The sequence below is a fragment of the Podarcis bocagei genome, assembly GCF_964188305.1.
Source record: "Podarcis bocagei genome assembly, chromosome: 11".
Taxonomy (NCBI): domain Eukaryota; kingdom Metazoa; phylum Chordata; class Lepidosauria; order Squamata; family Lacertidae; genus Podarcis; species Podarcis bocagei.
Window position 1 is genome coordinate 40,119,267 of NC_138136.1, and position 26,370 is coordinate 40,145,636.

General features: G+C 40.8%; 2 protein-coding genes and 1 long non-coding RNA gene across 4 annotated transcripts in view; 1 reads left to right on the forward strand and 2 right to left on the reverse strand.

Moving 5' to 3' along the window:
• Window positions 1-2,527: 2,527 nt before the first annotated feature.
• Window positions 2,528-26,370, reverse strand: part of IPO11 (importin 11) — a 72,368-nt gene continuing 48,525 nt past the window's right edge. Inside the window, exons 28-30 of the mRNA XM_081213298.1 lie at window positions 15,627-15,722; window positions 13,727-13,811; window positions 2,528-3,960 (exon numbers count right to left, since the gene is read on the reverse strand). Coding sequence (XP_081069424.1) covers window positions 3,796-3,960; window positions 13,727-13,811; window positions 15,627-15,722 — 346 coding nt within the window. The 3' untranslated portion in view covers window positions 2,528-3,795. The remainder of the gene's footprint in view (window positions 3,961-13,726; window positions 13,812-15,626; window positions 15,723-26,370) is intronic.
• On the forward strand, window positions 13,819-15,150 carry LOC308597435. The gene is made up of 2 exons (XR_014012981.1): window positions 13,819-14,882; window positions 14,989-15,150. It is a non-coding gene; the product is annotated as an uncharacterized lncRNA (long non-coding RNA).
• Window positions 19,141-26,366, reverse strand: LRRC70 (leucine rich repeat containing 70). 2 transcript variants are annotated; one of them, XM_081212892.1, is made up of 2 exons: window positions 23,538-26,366; window positions 19,141-23,052 (listed from the first exon to the last, which is right to left on the reverse strand). In XM_081212892.1, exons 1-2 carry the CDS (start codon window positions 23,575-23,577, stop codon window positions 21,131-21,133), a joined length of 1,962 nt encoding a protein of 653 aa, XP_081069018.1. In that variant the 5' UTR covers window positions 23,578-26,366; the 3' UTR covers window positions 19,141-21,130. The 2 variants fall into 2 exon arrangements, with proteins under 2 accessions (XP_081069018.1, XP_081069019.1); XM_081212893.1 differs by having other exon boundaries at window positions 23,419-26,366.

The window sequence follows — 26,370 nt, forward strand, 5'->3', positions numbered from 1 at the left end:
CAGGAAAATAAGTTAACTAAAGATGAGAAACTAAGAAAAAAGGGTATTTTTGTTTTTTCTGTATATGTGTGTTCTTTTTTCTTTCTTTTTTGTGTCCAATGTTTGTATTACTGTATTTTGTAATTTTGTATTCTTTTCTGTTTTTGTATTCTTTTTGAATTTTCTTATTGTTAAAGCCTAATAAAATATTTATAAAAAAAACAAAAACAAAAAAGAGACTCCCACAAGTTTTTATGTTCTTATGCTTTGTCCCAGCTATGCCAATAGTTTGCAAGTGACCAAATCTAAATTGAGATATCAGAAGAGCACCAATCAGCAGAGTCCAGGGAAATAATTTTGGGTTCCAGATAGTCAGATCCATCCAGACAGCAAGAAGTTCTACAGGGCAAGATACTGCTTGATAGGTTGTTCGGGGTAAAACTAAACAGCTTGGTCCCTATTATCACGGTCCGGTTCAGGGGCGATCAAAGTCCTGGCAGAGGACATCAGCACTGGGGGCAAGATGGCGGGGTGGGAGCAGGAACGGGGGCCCAGAAGCCAGGAGTCTGAGGGTCAGAGAGACGGGAGTCAAGAAACCAAGGGTCCGAGGGTCAGGAAGCAAGGAGGCACGAAGTCAGAGGTCCAAGGATCAAGAAGCAAGGAGTCAAGAAGCCGAGGTTCAAGGATCAGGAAGCAAGAAGCCAAACACAGCAAAGCAGGAAGCGTGTTGCCGTGGCAAAGAGCTGAAGGGAAATGCTGACCTTATAACCCTTCCCAGCTCTTGCCACCAGGTGCTGTGAGTTACCAATCGGCCTCACCTGTGAGGCCACGCCTTGCCTCTTCAGAACAAACTTAGGAAGGCTCCAGTCCTGCAAAGTCCAGTTGGTCACAGGGCCTGGTTCCTGCATGCAGACCTGACACCTATCTCAGGCAATGCCTCTTCCCCTGTGAGCACTGACCAGCCCACACCCATCTTTCGATGAGACCAATAACCGCTCCATCTTATTGGGAAGCTAAACTGGCTTTCTCCTGGACCAGGATCTTTTCTGTAGAACTCCCAACGCTGTGAAACTGTTTTCTGAGTGATGTTGATACAGCCTCCTCCTCCCAACTTGCTGTTCAAACTCAGGCGATAGATCACAGGATTGCAAAAGAGCAGATTTCCTTCAAGGGAAGGTAGAGCACAGTTCCGACAGTTTTTGAAGCTCGGGCTCCAAGGAGACCAGTTCTTTATAGAGTATTGAAATAAAAATGCATGAGAGGCAATGCATCACACAGTTGTAGCCCCAACTCCCCAAGCGTCCCCCTCAGTAGCAGCTGAGTTGGCTGTTGCTCAAACAGGCACTCTCTCTACTTTATTCCATGGACTGTAGGACCATTTACAGATGCCAGATCACATAAAAAATATGAAATACAGAGAACTTTTAAGTCGTCTAATTGTTATGCAGAAAAGCTGCTTATTAATATGAAGGGGTTACATGCAAGGAACTCTGCAGGAGAATCTAGAAGATCACTGCAGCATTCACTCAGAATAATAGGGAGAAATTACCATTCTTATTTTGCAGCAATATGGCTTCTTAATTAAGGTGGGATTTATTAGGGATGTCTATGAAAAGGAGAGATTTCCAGTGATCAGCCACTAATCCCTACAAATCAAAAAGTCATACTTGATGGCAGCCCAACAAAGTTCTGAGCTCCTCAAAAGCAGGCTATAGGCCTATTGATTGAATAAACACATGAATATTGACAATTTTAAACTCCGTAGGCCAAGAATATTCAGCAGATGTAAGTGGAAGGAGGCTGTTGTTGGTTATGAAACCATCATTTTAAATTCTGACTTTCTGAGATTCAGGATGCACCACATCACTTGACTCTGTGGTTTATTATTTAAAGGTTCTTTCTCTTTCACAGAAGGAATTATCATTTATAAGACCTTTAAAGATGTTGATAGGCTACAACTCCCATCATCCTTTACCATTGATCATGCTGACTGGGACTGATGGGAGCTGTGAGTCTAGGGATGATATTTCTCATCATGAGCACACACACAGAGAGAGAAGGGGGGATAAATGTTCCAAAATTTAGTTGCAGCTATTTTAGTACCCAAACTCAGTCAGGTTTAAAGCTGTACATTTTGTGAAATTTCCTAGTCCTAATGGTTGCATTACCATTGAAACATTTTATAACACATTTAATTGTATCTTAATGTTAATGTTATTTTGGATTTAGCAACTTTTTTTGGCCTTAGGCTACAATCTTATTATACATGCTTACCTGTGAGTAGGTCCCACTGAGCTCAATGAGAATAACTCCTGAGAAGGGATTGCAATATAAATCTCTGACTAAACCTAAGGTCATGGGAGATGCACAATGGAATGCAATATGGCAATATTGCTACTTAAAATTCACTGCACTTCTGTTCTTTATAGCTACAAGAAGTGTGTTAAAGGAGGTACTGCCTCTGAATTACTGATAAGAGTTCTATGCAGTCTTAAGAGAGAAAGAAAGAAGTGGGGTATCGTTGGAAAATGTAATTGAAATTCTACTCTTTTGAATTCTGGAAACATCAGGTTTTATTTTCTAGTACACTTTGTAACCTACAGTGTACATGGCAAACTTGGCTCCCCACAGTTGCATAGAGTTGCCAGCTTCCTGCAGCAAGTATCATACTAACGGTTTTGCTCACATTTTTCTGATTTGTTTCCTTAAAAATTGATTACTTACAATAGAGAACAGGTGGACTTAAGAAGCCTTGCCTAAAAAAAACACACACAAAAAACAAGCCTCTTCTTAAAATAGGAGATTAGGAAGTGAGATAGGAGGAAATGGAATGAAGGTTCTGGGAACCTACACGTTTCTCAACTCCCTTTCCTTGATGTGTAGCCTTCTTCATTTTCCCAGATAGACTTGAGGTCTGTCATTCCCATTCTCCCAGAATCAGCCAGAAGATATTAAGTGCTATCTCACAACACTTAACCACTTTAAAGGAGGCACAGGATACATATACCCAAGCACCATGTTCATTTAGGGTGTATAATATATTCACCTTCCATCATCCTGAGACCAGGTTATCAATTTTGAACTCACACATAGAGAAATCCACCACTGGGTCCACGTGCTACATTTTAAATCAAAATCATTTTTGAGGAGCTAAGACAAAAGCAAATTTATTAAACCTTTACATTCTACAGGTAATCAACATAGTAAATTCAAAACATTTGGATGACCTTATTGGTTTTCTTTTTTTGCAAAAGACGTCCAACTCCCCATCGAGGAAACCCTTAGAATACTTGCCACTATTTATACTATTTAAATTGAAGACTCAGTTGAGAACTTGCTCACCTCACATTCCTTCCATCCACTCTTCAAACCTTACATTTTATTACAAGTTGAATAGTAAACAAAAGTGTAAGGCAGTCTAAGAGAGCTGATATCCTTGCAGAAGATCTGTAGCCACTATTTCTTAAGTGTTAGGAGCACATGATTGAAAGATCAAAGCCACGGCCATTCTAGAAACAGTAAATTAAACACCCGCTTTTATAGCCTCTCGCGTGCGGAAACCTTTACTCCATATGCAAATTGCATTTTCGTGAAACAAGCATGTAAAACTAATTAGAAGAGAGTTTATATTTATTATTTCAATCTTGTCTTAATTGGAAAAAACAATAATCCAGCGCCATAGCCTCTTTTTCCGTAGCTGCCAAAAGAAATTCTCTCTTAAAAGCTGGGTTTCGCAGTTAGATGTAAGGCTGCTTAGTTTGCCCTTATACTGTTGAAGTGAAGAAAAGAGAAGTAGAAATTTTTGTCTCTGCTTTTTCAGAAGCCTTGTAAGAAGTCTTGGAGTTGTGTGACTATTTCTGTATCCACAGTTTCCATCAGCGCCTGAAAGGCTTGTTCTCCCAGTAATTCCTGTTGTGCTTTTAGCTTCTCATATACAAATTGCTGCAGCGACACAGAGTGTACTGGATCCTTCAGTGCAAGCTGTGGGATACAGATAAGAACAATATATAATAATGAAAACAGCAGGCAAACCCAGGGCAACGATGACTCATTCATCTATTTTATAATCTAAGTTGGAGTAAAAAAAAAAAAAAAGGCTTTTGTTTTCTGCAATTCTTACATCTGCCCGTTCCAAATTCTTCCAAAGAGGAACTCTGCTATTTCATCCATTGAAATTAATCTTTAGCTGCAGTGCTCATTAATTTAACATTGCTCACATCCCCAAACGACAGATATCTTCATTTTTGCAGTTTTACCTCTCTCAGGAAATTCTAAAAGCTTAAGTACCACTGTTAAATTTCTCATTAGCCAACTCAGACAGATGCTACACCAAGAAATAGCTCAGAATACCCAGGCTAAAAAAGTGTGAGGCAAAGCAAATAGGTGTTAAGATCTTCACATCAACAGAGCTGCAGCGTCAGCCCAAACGTCAAGCAGTTTTACTTTCAGATTGGTCTGACTGATCTTTGTCCCTCTGATTATAAACATATATATTTATATGTCAATTCTCCAGTGCTCAGTGAGATACACACAGTGCCTTCTGGCAACGTTTCAAAAGTGAAGGTTTAGAAAATACCAAGTTTCAAGACCTCAACTACGAAACAGAATTGCTATGGAAAATGAGGCTAAAGAAAGCCCTTTTTCTATCTCCTTCCCAAGTAATTGCTGAAGAATCTCCTTCAGCCATAAAAACAACCATGTCCTCTAACTGTGCAAGATATTGTTTGGAGAAATCTATGGGGAAATCTACAGGGAAACTGAGAACATAAATTGCAAAGTTCTGTTTGAGAAAAGCACCTTATGTCATGTAACATTAGCTATTTTTTAAAACTGCATTTACAACAGATTGACTGATTTTAAAAATACCCTCTCCCAAATCATTCAATGAAGGGAAGAGAAACTTGAAGAAAACTCTAAAATGGCAAACTATACCTTCAAACAGAAGCTTACATGGTGATTTACAATGGTGATTTACAATGAATTAATAGTAGCGTCTGTGTCCAAGGTTTGGGATTGGGTTTAAAATTAAAAGTGAGTTTACCACAAACATCAGTAAGATATAACTGAAGGGTTAATAGGAATTATAGTATGGAAAGTTGAAATATTAGGAACAAAAACAAATATGGATGCTCTTTGCTTGGAAAGCCTAGAACCTGTCCGTTACCGGTCAAGAAACTCTTCTACTCTTTTGAAATAAAGAACAGCTCTGTTGGAAGAAGGTTTCCAAATCGTTCCCATCCTTAAATTCTTTACTTTTCTGAGATTGCACACTCTTTAATCCTTTCTCATGTTTGTTCCTGTGGTTGTGTGGTTAGAGTGTCACTTTGCAGAACTAGAAGTTTCGATTCTAGACCTGCTTGTGCCTCCCCCCCCCCCGTCCAACGTTACTCTTGTCTTCTGTGATGCCAAAAAGTGAATTTCCCCTGTGAAGTGTACCTTATGGTGCCACTGGCCCTAGAGTAGTGGGACCAGAGAATGGGATGTAAGAAAAAGAGCTGTCTTGATATATATTTCTTTTTAATCGTGTAAGAGCAACTGAAAAAAATAATTTGCTAAATTCTGCAATTTTGTTCTGCAAATTGTTATGTACTACATTGCCAAATTAACGATTATTTGCCTGTCACAGTATTGTTGTCTGAACAAAGATCTAAATAGGGATAGCACTGTAGCCCTGCTTCATCCTGTGAAGTTTAACTGTCAACTTATTAATAGTATCTCATCTCCCTAGGCAACAATAAGAAATCACTTATTCTGTCAGACTAGTTTAACCAACCTTAGCAGTTTTCTAATTATGAGAGCCTCTCCAAAATATTTTTAGCCGGCAGCAGCTTCCTTGAAAGAACAGCTTAGTTAGCTGTGCCGCATCCCAACAAAATGTTAAAATGGAAGTTTACTAAAGCTATCGTATTTCCAGAATCCAGCAGAATAAAAGTAATCAACATGGAAATGTACAAAGCTAATGGTGCCATTACAAAGGTAGATGTTATAAAAGGTAAAGGGATCCCTGACCATTAGGTCCAGTCGTGGCCGACTCTGGGGTTGCGGCGCTCATCTCGCTTTATTGGCCGAGGGAGCCAGCCTACAGCTTCCGGGTCATGTGGCCAGCATGACTAAGCCGCTTCTGGTGAACCAGAGCAGTGCACGGAAACGCCGTTTACCTTCCCGCCGGAGTGGTACCTATTTATCTACTTGCACTTTGACATGCTTTCGAACTGCTAGGATGGCAGGAGCTGGGACTGAGCAACGGGAGCTCACCCCGTCGCGGGGATTCGAACCACCGACCTTCTGATCGGCAAGCCCAAGAGGCTCAGTGGTTTAGACAAAAGCACCACCAGAGTCCCATGTAGATGTTATAGCCATGTACAGTTTCCCAGATTAAGGGCTGTGTCCAAAAAACTCACTGTGTGTTTGGAACAATTTCCACAAGCTCCACAGAACTTTCCCGATACATTGGTTGGTGGGAGAGCAAGGCGAGGGAAGTCCCACTGCGTTCATGGAAGTCAAGTCCGCATGCCCAGTTATTCACAGTTGGATACAACCCAGTGTATCTAGCAGTTAGTTAAAAGCACTGACTGCTTGGTGTGGTGGGTTGATGTGAGGTGGCCGTTTTGGCATACAAATAGGATAGAAATAAGTAAGTAATAACTACACCCATCGCCACCCCCCACTCTGCATGTGCTTTTAGGAGGGGCCCACCTCCAATATGTGATGCCTGACAATGTTATTTGATGCATTTTTTTGGAAATTAAAAACTAGCTTTGTGGCAATGGCTGCCGCTGCTGTTTCATTTCCGTAAGAACACAACAAGCTGCACCGCGGAATGAACATCAGTGGCAAGAGACTAATATTTAACTGGGTTTTAGAAATTTAGGCAAATCTGCAAATGTCTCTGAGGCAATGAGACTAAATAGTCCCAAGGGCTTAAGTATCCTAGAGAAAAGCAATTTGAAAATCACATCAATAATTAATATTCTGTACAATTAGTCGGTGTATTGTTGCATTTTTATTTTTTACTCCATTATAAAGTTTGTCTGGCTACACAGCCACTTAATGCCTATTTTTGCTCGTAATGTTTATAGTAAAACATTAGCACTAAAAGGACTGTCTTTAGTGAAACAACACAACACAGATATCACAAACTTGGGTTTGTGCCCAGGCTTTACCGTCAGCAAGTCTTACTTGGCTGTGAGGTGAAAGGAGGGCTTTTTCTGTGGTGGCCCCTGAACTACAGTATTTCCACGCCATGCATTTAAAGCACACGGTTTCCCCCAAAGAATTCTGGGAACTGTCCATTGATAAGGATGCTGGGAATTTTTCTGTCCCGGGATTTTTTAAAGCCTTGTGCTTTAAATGTGTGGTATGGATGTGACCTCAATTTCTCTTGCATCTTATTGAAAACTGGCAAACTTTGGTTATTGGTATATTGAGCTTTTTTGGGGAGGGGGAACTGATAATTTGGCTTTTGTTCAGAAATCTGTATTGCTGTTCCTAGCCTTGATTCTAATTTATTGTATATTATATTATACTTTAGTTTTCAACATATTTACATGAACCTTTTTGGGAATATTCCTGCTGAAAGATGGCATACAAATATAGCATGCTAATAAAAACAACACCTGTAATTCTACACTGCTGACTTAAATGCTCCGTAGTTTTGTAGTTTGGCAGCTTTATTGCTGCTAAGCAGTAAAGCTGTTAGGTAATGGGGGAAACCCATAAACTACCAATTTCGCTGGAGAACTGAATTAATAAATTTATGTTCTAGCATAATTTACATACACTATCAGGTGGAAACACAGTCAATATTTTATAGTGTACATTCTATGAAAAAATCTATATTTGTTTACACATACAGCAACCTCCTTTTAGAACCTGCTTTGGGGAGTGCGCCTTCAAAAAGGCAATATATATTTCTAAAGCTCCTTAATTCTAGAGCATCTTGACTAAAATGTAAGAAATAAAATTAGTATATTTGTTTGGATGATTAAATCCTGGCATGTACAAGCTTTATGGACCCCACACACAACTGCTTTGTTCCTCATTTCACAACTTTAAAGTTGGCTCTGTGTATGTCTGGCTTATTAAGCCATGATTTGATCATCTAATCCATGTAAGAGTTATAAAATGCCTCCTCGCCCCAGGTGAGATCAACAATACCCTTATCCCAAACTCTCCGTCCTTTCATTAATATGCAGTGGTACCTCGGGTTAAGTACTTAATTTGTTCCGGAGGTCTGTTCTTAACCTGAAGCTGTTCTTCACCTGAAGCACCACTTTAGCTAATGGGGCCTCCTGCTGCCGCCGGAGCACGATTTCTGTTCTCATCCTGAGGCAAAGTTCTTAACCCGAGGTACTATTTCTGGGTTAGCAGAGTCTGTAACCTGAAGCGTATGTAACCTGAAGCGTATGTAACCTGAAGCATATGTAACCTGAGGTACCACTGTATATGGTTCATACTGGCCCCCATTAAAAAGTGCTAGAACAATAATTTTATATCATTTACGCTCAATGAAGAATGTATCGAAAACGTCCAAATTCAAATGAAGTACGATGCTAATGAGATTTGATTTCATGCTTAATGAATCCAAAACTTATTCTAGGTGATCTCATGTCAATAACTGAGAGGTAACCTAATTATACTCTTTGAAATCAATCACTACAAAGAGACAAATTATTTCAGTCATTAATGTATTTTTCAATTAGAGTGTATTACAGTGTAGAATGGGGGGGGGGACTAAACAAACCGCAATTCATAATGTAATGCTATTAAATCCTGCAAATAAAAATTGCTCATGATTAATCAGCATATTCTTAAAGATTGTCAAAGCATATTACGCTAAACAAAGATTAAGTCACAAAATAGGGTTTTTAATATATATTGCTGGTTCTAAAAAGCAAGATTATATTTTTTCTACTACAATATAAGGAATTGTAAGACTGGAACTAGAGTTTACAAAAAGCAGCAGCCCTGAGTCTCCTCGTCTTTCCTATGCCATTGCCTACCATGACAGAATCTGTGAAGTACAGTGGTACCTCGGGTTAAGTACTTAATTCGTTCCGGAGGTCTGTTCTTAACCTGAAACTGTTCTTAACCTGAGGCACCACTTTAGCTAATGGGGCCTCCTGCTGCCGCTGTGCCGCCAGAGCACGATTTCTGTTCTCATCCTGAAGCAAAGTTCTTAACCTGAAGCACTATTTCTGGGTTAGCAGAGTCTGTAACCTGAAGCGTATGTAACCTGAGGTACCACTGTACCATGGTTTATCATGAACAAGCAGTGAGTACATTGGTGAATCGCTCCCATTTCTCTCCTCCCTTCACTGAACTGGAAGGAACAAACCTTGGCCTTTGTTTATAAGGGCATGTGGACCAATGCTCATGGTTTGTTTCTCCAAAAGAAACCATGTAAGCCAATAACTAATCTTGGCCTGGCACTCTGGTTTGTTTGCAGAGAAACAAACCATGAACACAGGTTCACACACCATGGCAAGCCAAGATTTGTGCTTCAAGCCATGGCTCCCAGGCCAAGAAAGGGAGGAACAAAACAGGAATGATTCAGCAGCATGCACTACTAAGCCATGTGCATTCACAGCAAGCCATGGCAATGTGCAATTGCACCCAGTGTTTAGTTTTCGCCTCGGAATCTCAGCATATAAATCCATGTACTCTGAACCAGCTGAAAAATTCTAACTACAAATCAACTGCAAACACATAATAAAGAGTGTATTCAGGCAACTGGGAGTTAGGCAATAGCCCCTTAAGTGCTTACCATAAGGAGAGGTTCTAATAGTATCGCACAACATGGCTGGATTAAGTGTTAAAACACATTTTTTTTGCATGTGTTTTGGAACAGCTATGATAGGGTTTTGCTGTATGAGTCAGAGGTTGTGAATGACTGCTTACTCATATGGTTGTACCTGCCACAGAGTAAAATTCCAAAGAGGCTACTGTGTGGTTTTGGGCATCTAAATCCATCCACTTGGAAATCACGTTAGTAGCTGATGGCCTTTTTTGTGTGTGCACATGGACTGCAAGATATATGTATTTTAAAATTTAAAATTATGATATATTCATTTGGAATGAAAGCGGGTGGAATAGAAATCAAATAGCTAGCTCAATGCTCAATAAACATTCACAGCACACAAGTGTCTTTTGTCTTTATGAATACAATCTGTGATGATTTAGGATTTCAGTGCTAAAATGGCTCCCAGAAATTTTGCTGAGGACCACCAATCAGATCAAATCTTAATTCTAATCACAAACAAGGCCATTCAGACTAATCAGATTAAAACGAGAAAGAAGAAGGTCTCAAAAACCAAAGAAGCGTTGTGACTTTAAGTGGCTCAGCAGTCACTAAATCTGCTGAAGTAGAAAGAAAAATTATTTTAACTTTATGACCAAAAAAATTGGAATTATTTTCATTCTAATTCCTAGGGTTTGTGATAGTTCTTCACTTAGCCAACAGGAGGCATTCTTCACCAAAGTTTAAAGTACTACAGTCTAACTTCACAAGCTGAGACATTTCACAACTCAATTTCTGTTTCTCTGTTTCCTTCAGTGTTGGTGTCAGCAGTTGAAGTGTAATATACCTAGTATTAGCGGCCAGGAAAGGCCTAGGTAAACCAGCCAAGTTTTCAGCAAACCCCACAAACCTCATTAGAACCTTTGATAAGTAGAAAAAAGAATTCCATTAATGAGCCTGGATAGTAATTTTTTGTTTCTTGTCATTCGTATAGGGGAATATTCTCCCTTTGCCTTACTTCTGTCTTATACAAAATATGTCTTTTATTCTTGCATGTTGGACTATGTCTTCCTTCCGTTTCTATTCCTCATTAATGATGATTAGTGCTTCATACTGCTGTAACATTTTCAAGCTATAGGCTTATAAGTAAAACATATCTAATTCTGAAGCTGCAATCTTATGCACACCCACTTGGAGGTAAGTTCCATTTAACTTAGCAGGACATACTTATGTGCTAACATGTCTAGGATTCAGATGTATCCCTCTGAACAACCCAGCAAAGACAGTATTTATTTCTCTCATGTGAGTCATCTTTTCCCATAGAAACAAAACCATAAACCTCCCTGTATTTAATTTATAGTTTTAATCACTCTATCTTGCTTAATTATAATATGGACATCTGTGACTCATTGGGTGGTTACAGAATCTAGAGCAACTACATGCAGTTCACGGAAGCATGGCTATGTCTCAATATGGAATCCTAAAATAGTTCCATCGTATTTCTGATCATTGTCTATGTGCAGTAACATTTTGTAGTGTGAAGCCATTAGAAATATAGGAATGAGTGCCCTGAAACTCAATTTAGATTATCAAGTAGAACTTTTAAAATTCAGGGTCTCCAACGAAGCATTTTCAGGAATGTTATTCCTGTCATGTGCAGGGCCAATTAGAACAGCAGAGTTTCAATTTGTGGATGATAGAGTTGTGTTGAGAGAACACAACTGGATTTTTCAGCAGTGAGGAACACCATTGGTATTTGAGATAATATTAAATAACAAACAAACACTCCCCACCCCTTCTTTTGCAGAACACATTATTTAAAGGAACTGGATATATTGTGAAGTATTATTGACCAGTGAAGCAAGAGTGCATGGATACCCATGGTTTGGGGGCCAGTGGTCAAATCTCAGTGACACTGGTGCCCACATGCATGACAATCACTGACTCCTTCCTCATTCTGTTAGCCTGTCAATATAGCTGGTGGTTCCCACAAACTTCATAATCAGGTAAGGCAAATGATTTGAAATAAACCTAATTTAAAAACTGGGCATGAAAGCAAACTAGCATCAGGATGAACTTCCTAATCTGTTTCAAACGGGAGTATGAACATTCCTATTCCTTGCCCTATGAGCTGGGACTAGCACTCAGTTGCTAGGATAGCAAGCTCCCTTGCCGAGTCACACACAAGAACTTCTTCATGTGATCTTCCTACCCCCTTTAGACAGAGACCAGAATCATGTTTTCTGGGTCTCTGCTAGCATGGAGCACCAAATTCACACCAGCTGCTCACTCAGAGGAGGGAGAATGAACCAAATGCCAGTCCCTACTATGTGGAACCATTGGTCAATAAAATTATCACCAGTTGTCTAGTATTTCCTCCCCAATTATAATCTTGTTCTTGCAAGTTTTGCAGACCATATACATATAAGTATGCATATTGTGTGTGTGTGCATATGTGTAGTTTTTTTAATCAACTGCATACTAAATTATCCATGTGCCCTATATTTTGAATGTTATATAAAAGGGGATCAATTATCTTGCTTTTCTTTGTTATTTATTGATGTAGGTTTACACTATTCTAAACACACACATGAATTAAAGAAGATCCTCTGTGCATAAAATGTTTCCTTACTTTTGATCATTTCCAAGCCATTGTTTCACATTTTTTCAACACTCTTTTTTTTTTAAAGCAGTTATTCTAAGCAGGAGTAAGTTATTCTCAGTTTGTGAGGAATAACTCCTCAGTCTGTCATAAACTGCCCTGAGCTATGTTTTTAAAAAGCAAAAAGTTAGATTATTAAGTTCCCCGCTCCAGGTTACAGGCACTGGAGGTGCTAAATTAAGACGTGAACAAGATGGGGAAAGCCAAGTCTTTAGTAACTTTTAAGAATGGCAGTGTTAATGTTTAGAGCAAAATATACTGGCAATCTGGTATGTAGAAAGCAAAGGAGGAAGGGCCCCCACAGTTTTACATGAAAACTGAAGTCTGCAACAGAATATCTGAGGTAACTTTAATCTGTTTTAGTATTTTAACTTTCGTAAGTTTTAAAGTAAGGTTGTAAATTGTTGCTGATTTTATTGTCTTATCTTTTTGTAAACTGCTTTGAGATTAGTATTTTTTACAACCAAGCAATGTATAAATTTCATGAAATAAACAAGCGAATGAATGGTGGGCCAAATGGCAGCATTCTAGGATCCAACAACATGCGCAACCAGTTCAGCATACCCAAAGGGGCACTGGGCTTATGTTGTTCAAATAAAAAAATTCCTTCCAGTAGCACCTTAAAGACCAACTAAGTACGTTCTTGGTATGAGCTTTCGTGTGCATGCACACTTCTTCAGATACACTGAAACAGAAGTTGCTAGATCCTTCTATATAGTGAGAAGGTGGGGAGGGGTGTTACTCAGAAGGGTGGTGGGAATGGGAGATAGGCATTGTTCAAATAGGTTGTTCAAATAGTGGCTCTCCATGTCAGACAGAGAACTGCTTTTGAAACTGAGGGGATTTTCAAAAGCAGCATGTGGTGTGGTATACATTGGTCTGCTCTTCAAAAGTCAAGCAACCCAAGGAATTCTAGAGAATCCTCTGGGTAATTTTTGAGTTTCCTCAGACTTAATCTTCTAACTTCTTCTTTAAGTCTCTGTCTGTCTGTCTGTCTGTCTGTCTGTCTGTCTGTCTCTCTCTCTCTCTCTCTCTCTCTGTGTGTGTGTGTGTGTGTGTGTGTGTGTGTCTGTCTGTGTGTGTGTGTGTGTGAATATGGTTCTAGTTTTCTTTAGAATCCAAAGATGCTGTTCCCAAGTCCAGCTACCAGAATCCTGTCTATGCTGCATTGTTTCTACAAACATGAACAGTAGAAGCATGAACATCACAGCCTAACAGCACAGTGAGGGATGGGGTTGAATGTTTCAGGAACTACGGACATGATAGCAATTAAACCGAGGAACACAAAAGTTGGTCTATGCATGGCTAAATTACATCTTTCGACACTCGGAGTGCTGGGCACGTACCATCTTTTTCCTTTTGTCCTGCTCTGTGGGAGGCTCTTCTTCTTCCGTCACTTTGGGCTCTTCAGAAAGAGACATCAGCATGCAACTAAAAAACAGGATGCAAATAAATTAGGGCTTTCAACTTAGGCATGCCAAGAGAAGTTAAAAGTCTAATATACTTTTTTTTTGGTCTTCTCATTCAAATTGTTTGTTGCATCCTCGTATAGGTTCACTGTACAAAGGAAATTGTGCTTGCAACGCAAGGTCACAAATGCAATGTTATGTTTATCTTTGGGTCTGCGATTGGATCCTTAAAGATCTGTTTTGTAACTTTTAAAGCTCCATGGAGTGTGAGGGCTTCAAAGCAAGGGTATAAAACAAAGAACAACATTTACCTGTTGTTCACAGATAGATAAACACAAGAGGGAACCTGCACTGCTTCTTGAACTCTGTTTATAGCATCACTCCAAATTCTTTTGGATACAGGCAACAGAAGGCAATGAATGTAAAAGCCCCATTGATCAGTGCTCTACTTCCCTGTCTCTGGAATTGTAATCTCATGATAAATTGACTGTGTAAAAAGAGTTCATGAGCCAGGCACCCAGAGCAATCATCACAGATTGCTATGCCAGCAGCACCAGAAATCTCTTGATGAGGATGAGAGAAAACATGGATCGAAACACAACAGAACAATACTTTCAGGTGGAAGTGAAGAGTGGTCTCAAGTATGCTTGTAACATGCCAGTGTCTTCTGTAATTGCTGCTTTCCTCTGCAGGCATTTTTATTTATTTATTGCATTTATACCCTACCATTTTCTCCAAGGCATACATAGCTCTCCCCCTCCCCTGCGAGGTAGGTTAGACTGAGAGGCAGTGACTGGCCCAAGGCCACCCAGTGAGCTTCAGGGCGGAGTGGGGATTTGAACCCTGGTCTCCCAGGTTCCAGTCTGATACTCGAACCACTACGCCACACTGGTTATACGCTATCATACATAAGAGAACATTTTTTTTTTGGTCGTTTCTGAACCCATATGCAGATATCATGCAACCAAACAAGCCAACAACCTCAGCTTGGAGCCTGGAGCGCCACAGCCAATCAGTGGAGACAGTACTGAGCTAGATTGGCCAATGGCCTGACTCGGTCTAAGGCATTTTTTTCTGGCCTGTATTCAGTGTAGTAACTGTCTCATCTGCAAAGGAATTTAAGCTTGTGCAGCTGGCCCCCCAACTCTCCTTTCCCGACAACTGCTCTGGATTTCTCCCAAAGCTCTCTGAAGTGTCAGGGGGGCGGGTCCGGTTGCACAAGCATAAATCTTTGACGGAATGGTTTGTTAGCACTACATTAGCTAAAAATCTATGCTCCTAATTGGCTACTTTAAAATCCTTCAATAATTGCACACAGTTCCGTAAATCCAAATGAGAGGCTTATTTAAGCAGGCTTTATACCAATGCAAGTTGATCTAAACTAAACAAGTCTTGCTCATCTGTACAAAAAAGTAGGCACACATAAATATGGACATTTGTCAATGGATGTATATAAAACTTGAATGCAAAATGATTACCGTATTTTTCTGTGTATAAGATTAGGTTTCCCCCCCTAAAAAAAAATGTCAAAATTTTGGGGGCGTCTTATACACAGATACATCTCTCCCCATTTTCTTAAACCGGAGTCCTCCAAAATAGACTGCCCCAAGCAGTCTTATACATGGAGGCGTCTTATAGACAGGAAAATACAGTACTTACATTTGTGAGCCAAACTCTATTAAGGCATTAGCAATCTAGAACTGCCACACTAGTTCACACTTTTAAGTATCAAAGCATACAAATTTCATCTTAACATTCGTAAACAAGGTTGAGCCAAGATGATCTTGGCAGCTTATCAAATGCAGCAGGCGCAAACAAATTAAGCATTTCACTTAACTCTTTGAAAGTTCTTGTTTCCGTGTCTTCAGTCATGACATCGTGAAGCCCTTCTACGGAAATGTTTATGATGCCGCAAAATTTATCTTGGATAATACTGGAAAAGAACAGGAAAACGGTTTAGCTCAACTAACTAAACAGGAAATTTCCTCAGCACTTTTTAAAGGGAACACCTCTGGAGAGCGACTTCCTTTAATTTAGAGCTTAGCCAAGTACACTCGCAAGCAGCAACTCCAAACTACAGAAACTTCTGTAGTTTGTGTCTCGTAGGCAACTGCAAAACTGGCCATAGGGAAAATGAGAGAACACACACCAGGAAAACAACACTTGCACAGTCCCCTCCCCAATAACTGGCTCCAAGCATTTACCTGCCAAACAGGTTTGGCGTGGTTTGCTCTGACAGTGCCAATCACATATTGGAGGAAAGGGGGTGGGCTGGAATCAATCCTCTTGCCCCAAGCAGTTACTGTTAAAACTGACAGCACCGAACATCTGTCACGCCTGCGTGTGAACCCAATTAAAAGCAGAAGAAATGAAATGTGTACACCGCCCCAAGTGCTATATGGAGGGGGTCCATCGACGGAAACAATAACTGAGGATCTGATCTTGAATATCAATTTACAGGGAATCCTCATCTGAAGTGCTGATTTCCCCGTGGATCGGAGGAAAATCTTTAAATGCATGGCTTGCTCTGTGGCAACTTGAATTAGTAATAGCACTGGTATGTCTTGCGTACAATTAAATTCAAGATGCAGACACTCATCTCTGAAATTGTTGCTCAGTGTCCACAACTTGTGGTTAAAGCTCAGAATTAATGTATGTGAAGGACCTAATCTGTCAGCCTGATCCCATCTTGGGATGCCTGCAGGGTGCGTCTCTCTATCTATTATGGCTGCTGCAAAGGTGACCTTTTTTATTTCTTGCACTTCCTTCATGTCCAGGGGTTTCACCAATGAAGGGGAATATAAAAAAAATGCAATGAAAGATGGTGACTTTTAGAAGCAGAAGCATTTTATTGAATCTCAAGAACATATTTTCCCCTCCAGAAACTTTCATTTTAAAGCAACAGCACAGGTTATGGGTGCAATTCTAACCCCAGTTACTTAAGAGTAGGCACCACTGAGTTCAGTAGGATTTCTGAGCCAGTGTGGTGTAGTGGTTAAGAGCAGTGGACTGGTGAACTGGGTTCGATTCCCTGCTCCTCCACATGCAGCTGCTGGGTGACCTTGGGCTAGTCACACTTCTCTGAAGTCTTTGTGGGGGAGGAAGGGAAAGGAGATTGTTAGCCACTTTGAGACTCCTTAAAGGTAAAGGTAAAGGGTCCCCTGACCATTAGGTCCAGCCGTGACCGACTCTGGGGTTGTGGCGCTCATCTCGCTTTACTGGCTAAGGGACAGCCAGCGTACAGTCATGTGGCCAGCGTACAGTCATGTGGTACAGTCATGTGGTCATGTGGCCAGCATGACTAAGCTGCTTCTGGCGAACCAGAGCAGCGCATGGAAACACCGTTTACCTTCCTGCCGGAGCGGTACCTATTTATCTACTTGGACTTTGACGTGCTTTCAAACTGCTAGGTTGGCAGGAGCAGGGACCGAGCAACGGGAGCTCACTCCGTCGTGGGGATTCGAACTGCCGATCTTCTGATCAGCAAGTCCTAGGCTCTGTGGTTTAACCCACAGTGCCACCTGAGTCCCTTGAGACTCCTTAGGGTAGTGATAAAGTGGGATATCAAATCCAAACTCTTCTAGCCATAGTTAGGATTACAGCGTAAGGGTCCACCATCACTATAAATTTAAAGCAGTATCATATCACTTTAAACGCTCATGGCTTCTCACAAACGAACCCTGGGAACTATAGCTTGTTAATGGTGCTCAGTTGTTAAAAGACCCTTGTTTTCCTCACAGGGCTGAAGTTCCAAGTAGTTTAAGAATCAATCCCTCTCTCCAGGGAAATCTAGCTCTGTGAGAGAACAGAACCCCTGTGTGAAATGGTCATTGCCTGTATATCACAGAAACATTTATTTAGTGGAGATTAGGGAGATGAACTTTACTGACATCCTCTCTGTGAATTGTTTTCATTCCAGATGGCCATTATAAGAACTAGTGTTTAACTTTGAGAATTGGTGGTCGAGATCTGCTTGTTTTCTTTCACATCCCTTTTCCCTTTGGGGTCGTGCCTTTTAGATCACGAGACTGCAGGCAGAGACGGCCCTACTTTTATTTATTGTGAGAGAGCTAGTTCAGCTGAAGATGGAGTAAAAATGTTTTAAAATAAACAAATAAGGAGAGGACAACTGTAGCCCTATTTGGGTATTTGAGCAAACACGTGAGCGCTTGAATAGGGAGCAGTGGCATGCACAAGAAACCTCTGAGTTCCCACATGATGGCTGAACTTCAGGCCTTCGTATGTTCAGTAGGAAGGTTTGAAGAGAGTTTCTAAGTACATTCACTTCAATGCACCTAGAAGCTTCCTTTAGAAGGGTTCCTGATCACGAGGAGGTTTGTGTTCAGCCAAACAATGTTTAAAAGTATCAATCGGATCCTAGTGCTAAACAACTGAATATTTCGGTTCTGAATACACCTTGATCAAGGCCCACTGTAGCATTATATAAGTTGATCAGAAGGCTAGGGCCAGTGATGTGTAGACGATTCTGAGTGGAGTAGCAGTAGAATCATAGAATTGCTGAGTTGGAAGGGACCCTGAGGATCATCTAGTCCAACCCCTGCAAAGCAGAAATATGCAGCTGGCCCATATGGGGATAGAACCTGCAACCCTGGGGTTATCAGCACCACACTCTAACCAATTAAGCTTGATCCTCTTCTCCTATACAGTGGTACTTTGGGTTACAGACGCTTCAGGTTACAGACTCCGCTAACCCAGAAATAGTACCTCGGGTTAAGAACTTTGCTTCAGGATGAGAACAGAAATTGTGTGGCAGTGGCATGGTGGCAGTGGGAGGCCCCATTAGCTAAAGTGGTGCTTCAGGTTAAGAACAGTTTCAGGTTAAGAACGGACCTCCAGAACGAATTAAGTTCTTAACCCGAGTTAAGTCTTTGAATTCGGGTTTCTATGATTTAGGGAATGCTGCTGGCAACCTCGAAAAATCATCTTTGAAATACTTCCAAGACAAAACTGGTTTTATGTAGTTAGGTTTGCACACTCAGGTATGATTGAGATACCCTCAGTACAGTAGTACGGATAGGTCTCTTTCATTTTCGGAAAGGAACTGTCAGATCTGCTTGAAAATATGTGCTGGCTTGCCTCAAATGTAGTAATGCATTTTGTGTTAACAGACATAGGCCCACCACTGCTCTTCTGGTGTTATGTGTATATTGATATCTTGAATGTATTTCATCTTTGTGATTCTTACAACTCAAAGGGAGTTGGAAAGATCACAGAAAACAGGTGCGCACACTTAACTGTCCAGCAGGCACAGATAATGTTCACAGAATTGTAGAGTTGGGAGGCAGCCCCAAGGGTCATCTAGCTCAACTCATACAGCTCAAATGCAGGAATCACAAGACTCAATTTATGCAATGACAGACATGTACATGGGCCCTTCTGAAAACAGAGTGGGTAGCCACACAAGTTTTTCATGTTGTCAAGGCAATCTGAGTATAATTTTTGGATGCTATAATTACCCAATCCACTTTACCCATCTGATTAACAAACAACAGTTACAGAGTCAATGGTAATTAAATTCCTCTACTAAAGAATAATTCATTGCAAAGATTCATGTCATCTATTTAGAATGGAATCCCATTATCACAAACAACCATGTCAGCACCGGTTCTTTCAGCTCTCAACACAGATAAGTGCTAGGATGTTGCTCTCCCATTCCATTTTTCCAGCTACCACAGTTTAACGTTAAGACGTTCCACTGATAAAATGAATCTCTCAAAAAACATCTTCAGTTTGTGATGCGAGAAACTGCAAAACGTAGTATTTCTTACAATATCAACAGATTTTCTTATAAATTTCTAACTTTAGTTAGTTCTGTCTATGTATCCAGGACAAAGATCTGTCATGGGGAAAATGCAGGCAGTTGATACATTGGCAACAGACTTTAAATACACATAAAACAGTTCATTAGAACAAACATACCTGTCCTGTTAGAATGCTGCGCTCTGTTGAGTAGCATGGTGCATTACAATGTTGCTGTTATCTCACAGTCTCTCCCCAATAAAAGCTATTTAGTTCTACAAGTAACTGAGTTTCATGATGCTGCCAGCTACAGTTCAGTTTTACTTACTCATTTGTAAGTTGCCTTACAGTGCTCCTAGAATCATTTAATACAAATAAATATTTGAAAACTCTTAAAATCCTGATAGATAAGGACTTAACATCTGATATAGGTGGCTAAACACATAGGGGTGCAAAGTTAGTTCTTGAGGAATGATTTTCCACAGGCAGACAGAACAAAATGGAAATGTGTATCTCCCATGATATTTTTGCCTAAGGCTGTTGTCATGCAGCAGTTAGCTTGGTGGCAGACAGATGGCGCTGCAAGCTACAGTGTGACAACAGCCTTCTGAGAGCTGCCAGGCCTTCACAGCAGCAGTGGCCAGCCCAGGCATGCAGTAGAGGTTACAGTCATGACAGGCTAGGGCAGCCACCACTGTTGCCCACCTCATGGGAGCTGTTTCAATGGGCAGCAGGAAAGCAGGATGGAGTTGCCCCAGCCTGTCAAAACTATTCCTCTATAACTCGTTTGGGTCACTTGCCACTGTCCCCTCCTCCTCATGGAAAAAGATCTAACTGTGGGGAGGGGCAAGGAAGGCTTCGGGAGGTCTCACATGGGAGGATTCGCAAGAGCAGTAGGTGGGGCTGACACTCCTTTGCACCTCCAAAGGGAGCAAAAAGAAAAGCTGGAGAGGATCACAAAAGCTTGGAAGGATCAGCATGAGTCATGCTTACAACCACTGGCTTCAGGATTTGGACAGGTAAGTGGGGCAACCTGCTTATCCATCATGCACCAAGTATGCTATGTCAGGCATAGGCAAACTCGGCCCTCAAGATGTTTGGGACCACAACTCCCATCTTCCCTAGCTAACAGGACCAGTGGTTGGGGATGATGGGAACTGTAGTCCCAAAACATCTGGAGGGCCAAGTTTGCCTATGCCTGTGCTATGTGATTGACAGATGACTTGCCCTGACTGTTAAAGGTGGCCCATTCTGCTGGAGCCTTGGTCTAATGGATTAGTACTGGGTGAAGAAGGGCTGGGGAAGTCTAGTGGGTGGGTGGGTTTGACAAGGGGTGGGGAGCGAGGTTGGTGATGCAAGCGGTGGCCCTCATGTCTGTATGTGTACACACACCAATTCACAAAAAGTTAAGTTTCATACAAAAAAAAGCTATTAAAATGACAGCAAATATGGCAATAGTTGAAAAAGACAGGCTAGATTCCCCCCCCCCATATCAGTTGTTGAACTTTCATCTACAAAATATCTCACGCTGTTGCTTTATAGACTTCATACATGCAGCCACAAAAATCCCTGCTGAGTATATTACAATGCAGAATGTTCAAATAAGATGACCTGCGCTTGGCTTTGAAGTGCTGCTGGTTTAGGAGGCTGACGGTGGTCCAGTTCTGAACTTCCCAGTGAGTGCTGGGGTACAGGCTGAGTTGGATCCGTTATGCTGTAGCTTCCAGCTTGATAAAAGCCATAGTATTCTATTCCATTGTCAGAGTCATTTTGCTCTTTGAGCTTCTGCCTGAACTGAATGATTTTGTAGATCAAAAAGAAGATCACAGCACAGGCCAAAATAAAAAAGGTTAATAAAATGTCAAATGCCTGATGTAGTTTCTCGACCTGCTGTGTGCAGATTAGAGATGTTTTCAAGGAGACAGAAGTAGATTCTGGAGGAGATGCTCTGCTTTCTTCCATGGTCAAATTAACAGGTATATTCTGCGCTGGTATTTGCACCGTTAGCACTGAGAACACTATAGCTGCCTGTCTCAGCTTCCTGCTGGAATAGGTTCCATCCAGATTTTGAGCAGCTGATGAGGTCGGCACTTCTGCCCATAATGTAACTGTATTTGCTTCCACATCCTTTGAATGTTCATAAAGTGCATTGCTTGAGGGGGGGTTATCCGATCTCATCAATAAAGTAGTGGTACTTTGATGGATACCTGCTGGCTTTACGTTCCTGAATATTCCAGGTCTTGTGGTAGTGTTGAAACAGTTTGCAACCAAACCCCAGTTGGCATAATTCAAGTGCCTTCCATGCAAAAAGGAAGGATTTTGGCAATGAATTTTAATAGAGATGGATGAAGATGCCAGCCAGTTAATTAGCCCAAGTAATCTGCAGCTACAATTCCAAGGGTTGTGATTTGCCTGTAAGTGAGTTAAAGAGACCAAAGGCTTAAGCACTTTAGAATGCAAGTCTGTAAGATTATTAAATGCTAGATTCAGTATCTTCAAAGAGGATCCCATTTTTTCAAATGTATTATCTGCAATATTGATTATTTTGTTTCTATCGAGTTGCAGAAACATTAACTCCTCCAACAGTGCAAAGGTACTGGAATTGATGTTTTGCAAATCATTATTGCTCAGAAGTAGCTTTTTAAGATTATTTAGACCTGTAAAGCCATTCACATGGATAGCTTTTATTTTGGCACTTTTTAGAGATAGATGTTGAAGCTTGTCAAGTCCTCTGAATGCAAAGGGAGGTATTGATCCAATCGGGTTATGTGACAATGAAAGTCTTTCAAGATTGCTCAATGCAGCAAATGCATTTGACGGCACACGTGTTAAATTGTTACCGTCAAGGTACAAACATGTGAGGTTGTCAAGGTGACGAAATGCCGAGTGTGATATCCACGAAATCTTATTGTTCGCTAGGTTAAGAATCCGAAGACTAATCATGCCGACAAAAATGCCACTGCCAACAATCCTGAGACGATTACTTTGCAGCATCAGATATTGAACTGAAGCAAGATCACTAAATAATCCCTTGCGAACAAAAGCTATTTCATTATTCTGCAGGTATAAAGATCGAAGCTTTGAAAGTCCTTCAAATGTTCCAGGATCCAAGTGTTTTATTTGATTATTATTCAGATGTAGGTACCACAATTTCTTAAGTTCAGAAAATGCCTTTGGGTACACATATAAAATGCTAGAATTATCCAGGTGTAGCACAGCGAGTTGCCGGAGGCCTTTCAGTTCATTTGGATTTAGGTGTGATATGTTATTCCCACTTAAATATACAAAGACGGTATGTTGTGGGAAATTCTTTGGAACAATGGAAAGACCTGAATCACGGCAGTCAGCTTGTCTGCCTCTACACTGCTGGCAAACAGATGGACAGCAAAGTATATCCTGGATCAGCAACAGAAATAAACAAGGAAGAGAATTCCAAAACAACTCAAAGGGGTGAAGTTGACACATATCCCAGACTTTGAGTTTTCCCGTCATCTTTGATTGTGCTATCAGGGGGGAGAAAAGTTTTAAAATGCTTATTCAAAACTCTCCGATTTCATTATGATAAAAGCATGCAATATTATAATGTTATTTCCACTATTTTGTGAATGTTGTCTCTTATACTATTGTTCTCTGGCTTGTAACTATGTCTACAATTTATTAGTTTATAAGATGGTTATAAACAAGATGGTTTAACAATCTCACCAGTTAAAATTTAAAAGTAATGTATAACTAACAGCTTTCAGAGACAGAAGCTCCTTAACGACTTTTTAATGAGCGATCCCACTTAAATTCATCCCACTGGTAACTTCTTAAACTTTTAATGTCACTTTAACTGTTCCAAGTTTAAAGTATATTAAAATGGTTCTCACCTAGAATGTGATGCACATTTTATCAGCTAAAATTTCTTCTTCTGTACCACAGTAAAAGTATTAGTACATGTATATGCTGGAGTTTTAAAAACTTTCTAGACAACAGGCTAGTTTCTTACGTTTTGTTGCAGGTTCTGCAACTGTTCCTACAGGAAACATCTACTCTTCCCCACTGGCTTCTCCACAATGACTGGTTAAAATAAAGTTACCATGGATACAGGAAACTGAGAGACAGGAAGTTATTTTATCTGCAGTTCTGAAGGACTGTTGGGGGAGGGGGGGAAATCTCTGCAATTCATTCCTCTAAAAATCAGTTGGATTTATTTATCTGTCTTCCCACGGTGCTGATAATAGTCCGTATTTGCTTTATATGACTATGTATAGTGAAGACTGCATGTGCTTAAGCTAATTTAAGTATAAAAACAATGTAATGTGTGATGTGTTTATAACTAGTTTATAACCAGTAAAAGCAACTGTTCACAGGAAAGAAAAAGACAATGCTCTTAAGTTGTCTCCAACACTTAGAAAGTATTATTCCACCAAATCAAATACTGTAGTTCAAACAGTACTTGTTTTATACTGAGTAAAACATTTTTTCATCTGTATTTTATTGGAGCACAAACATTTTTGACACAGGGAAGAGCCTCAGGTGACCAATGTGGAAATGTGCAGCAGAAGAGACTTAATAAATTGCCTTATGGGGCACACTGTTGTAAAAGAAACAATTTCTAATTTATAGAAAAGGTAAGATATCAAAGTGCTACTAGCTAAAATGTACCATAAGCTCTTGGTGCTATTACATAAAATTTACTGTAAGTGGTCCTTGGGGAGTGAGCAGAGGTTTTTGAGCTATAATAGCAAATAAATATGTGTGAATCCCTCTTTCCAATAGGAATTAGGGCTTAGAAAAGAACCTGGCAAATCAGCAGAAGATCTAACGCAGTATCTGTAGGTTTTATAAGATGAAATGACTGCAAAACAAAACAAATCGCCACCAATATCCTAAATCTGTAGGCATATAGGAAGGTGGGGTTATAATAAAGTTGTAACATCACTCCAGTTAATACATTTAGCTGAGAGAAGCACTGCAAGCAGTATGATGAAGAAGCAGACAAATAGACTTCAGGGCATGGGTTGGCAAACTAAGGCCCGTGGGCCTGATCAGACCCAACTGCCTTCTGGATCCGGCCCACAGACGGTCTGGGAATCGCAGGGTGGATCGCCAGTGCACACGTTCTTTGCCTCTTCCTCCTCCTGGTTTCTCCCCACCCTGCCTAGAGGAGGAAGGGGGCTGGGCTTTACTGGCACCAACAGCAGCAGCAGCGCTCGAGCAGCCGCCATTTTAAGCAGCCCCGCTCCAGAGCCCTTTCACGTGCCACTCATCATCCCGCCACCGCCGGCCCCTGCCGCTCACACGACACAGGTAAGCAGCCACCGGGGCTCGTGGTGCTCTTGCATCATCATTTTTTTTCAAAATATAGTCCGGCCCATCACAAGGTCTGAGGGACAGTGGACTGGCCGCCAGCTGAAAAAGTATGCTGACCCCTGCTTCGGGGGTCTGCTCCACAAATGTTTCAAGAGGTATGTGAACAAGCTTGCTGCACAGTCCGATGTTAGTGCAGCATTCACCCCACAGACTGGCTGCATGGTGAGGAGGCAGCCTTGCAATGCCCACTCATACCCGGGATTGATGAGTGAACCGAGGCAAAGCCTAGAACCTGAACCTGAGCATCACCAGAAGGAAGGGCCATGGCTGAACTTTACAGCCTTTGCTTTGCATGCAAAAGGTCCCGGGTTCAGTCCTGAGTGTCTCGAAGGAGGGCTGGCAAAGACTGCTGCCTGAAACTCCGACGAACCCCTGTCAGTCACCACTGACAACAATGGTCTGGCTCAGTGCAAGGCAGCTTCCTGTTCTCCTAACAGATACTACTCAGTAAGGCTAAGACAAATGATATGCATCTCATAGTTTCATTTGGAAACATACTTGTTATGACCTATCATGGATAGAGCGTTGGACTAGGACCCGGGAGAGCAAGATTCGAATCCCCACTCTGCCAAGAAGCTCACTGAGTGATATTGGGCCATTCACCACCTCTTAGCCTGATCTACCTTGAGCTCCTTGGAAGATAAAGGTGCTATATAAATGTGATGAATGAATGATGTTTTACACAGTACATTGAAACATGCTTTACATTTATTTCTTGGCTTCACTGCACAGAAAACCACATGATAGGTGCAACCATATAACACAAATGTCTCTGATAAGGACAATGACCAATGTAACGTGCAACAGGGAGTTTAGATAGATATAACTCAACTTGTGTAAGTGAGTAATAGGTAAGAACACTTTATAATGTTCTATTTTCAATTATTTTTTATCAAATAACCAATCAACCATATACATTCTTTATTATTGGTATAATCCAGAGGAAAACAGGCATGATTTCATCTTTCTATATCAAAAGAGCTTGCATAGCTACTTAAATCTAAACTGATTTCAGCAGAATTTATAATGCAGCCTGGATTCTTTCCTATTTTATTGCACTGACAGAACCTTTTATTTCTTTGAGAAATTAAAGGACGGCCTGTGTCAAAAGTTTAGAGAAAGAGAAGACATTCATACAGGTCCATTTAGATAAATAAGAAGCCAAGATGCTAAGCACCATGCAACTAGCTGGTAGGACAGTTCAGTTGGTAGAGCATGAGACTCTTAATTTTAGGGTCATGGATTTGAGTCCCACATTGGGCAAAAAGATCCCTGCATTGCAGGGGTTGGAATAGATGACCCTCGTGGTCCCTTCCAATTCTACAATTCTATGATTCCACACCAAGAGGCCTTTTATGTATTTCTGGTATAGTAACCTCCTACGCATTTGAACCTGATTCCAAAAGTAGTATACGATATGACACGGAGCATTGCTGTTTGGAACTCCAGGCAATATAAAATTTTGC

What these genes read in the sequence shown, in the direction of transcription:
- LRRC70 (XM_081212892.1), bottom strand. Translation starts at nt 23,577, where the DNA reads ATGTTTCCTGTAGGAACAGTTGCAGAACCTGCAACAAAAC. An exon ending in TGCAGAACCTGCAACAAAAC is followed by an intron (nt 23,053 to 23,537) that starts GTAAGAAACTAG and finishes CCCCCCTGATAG; the next exon opens with CACAATCAAAGATGACGGGA.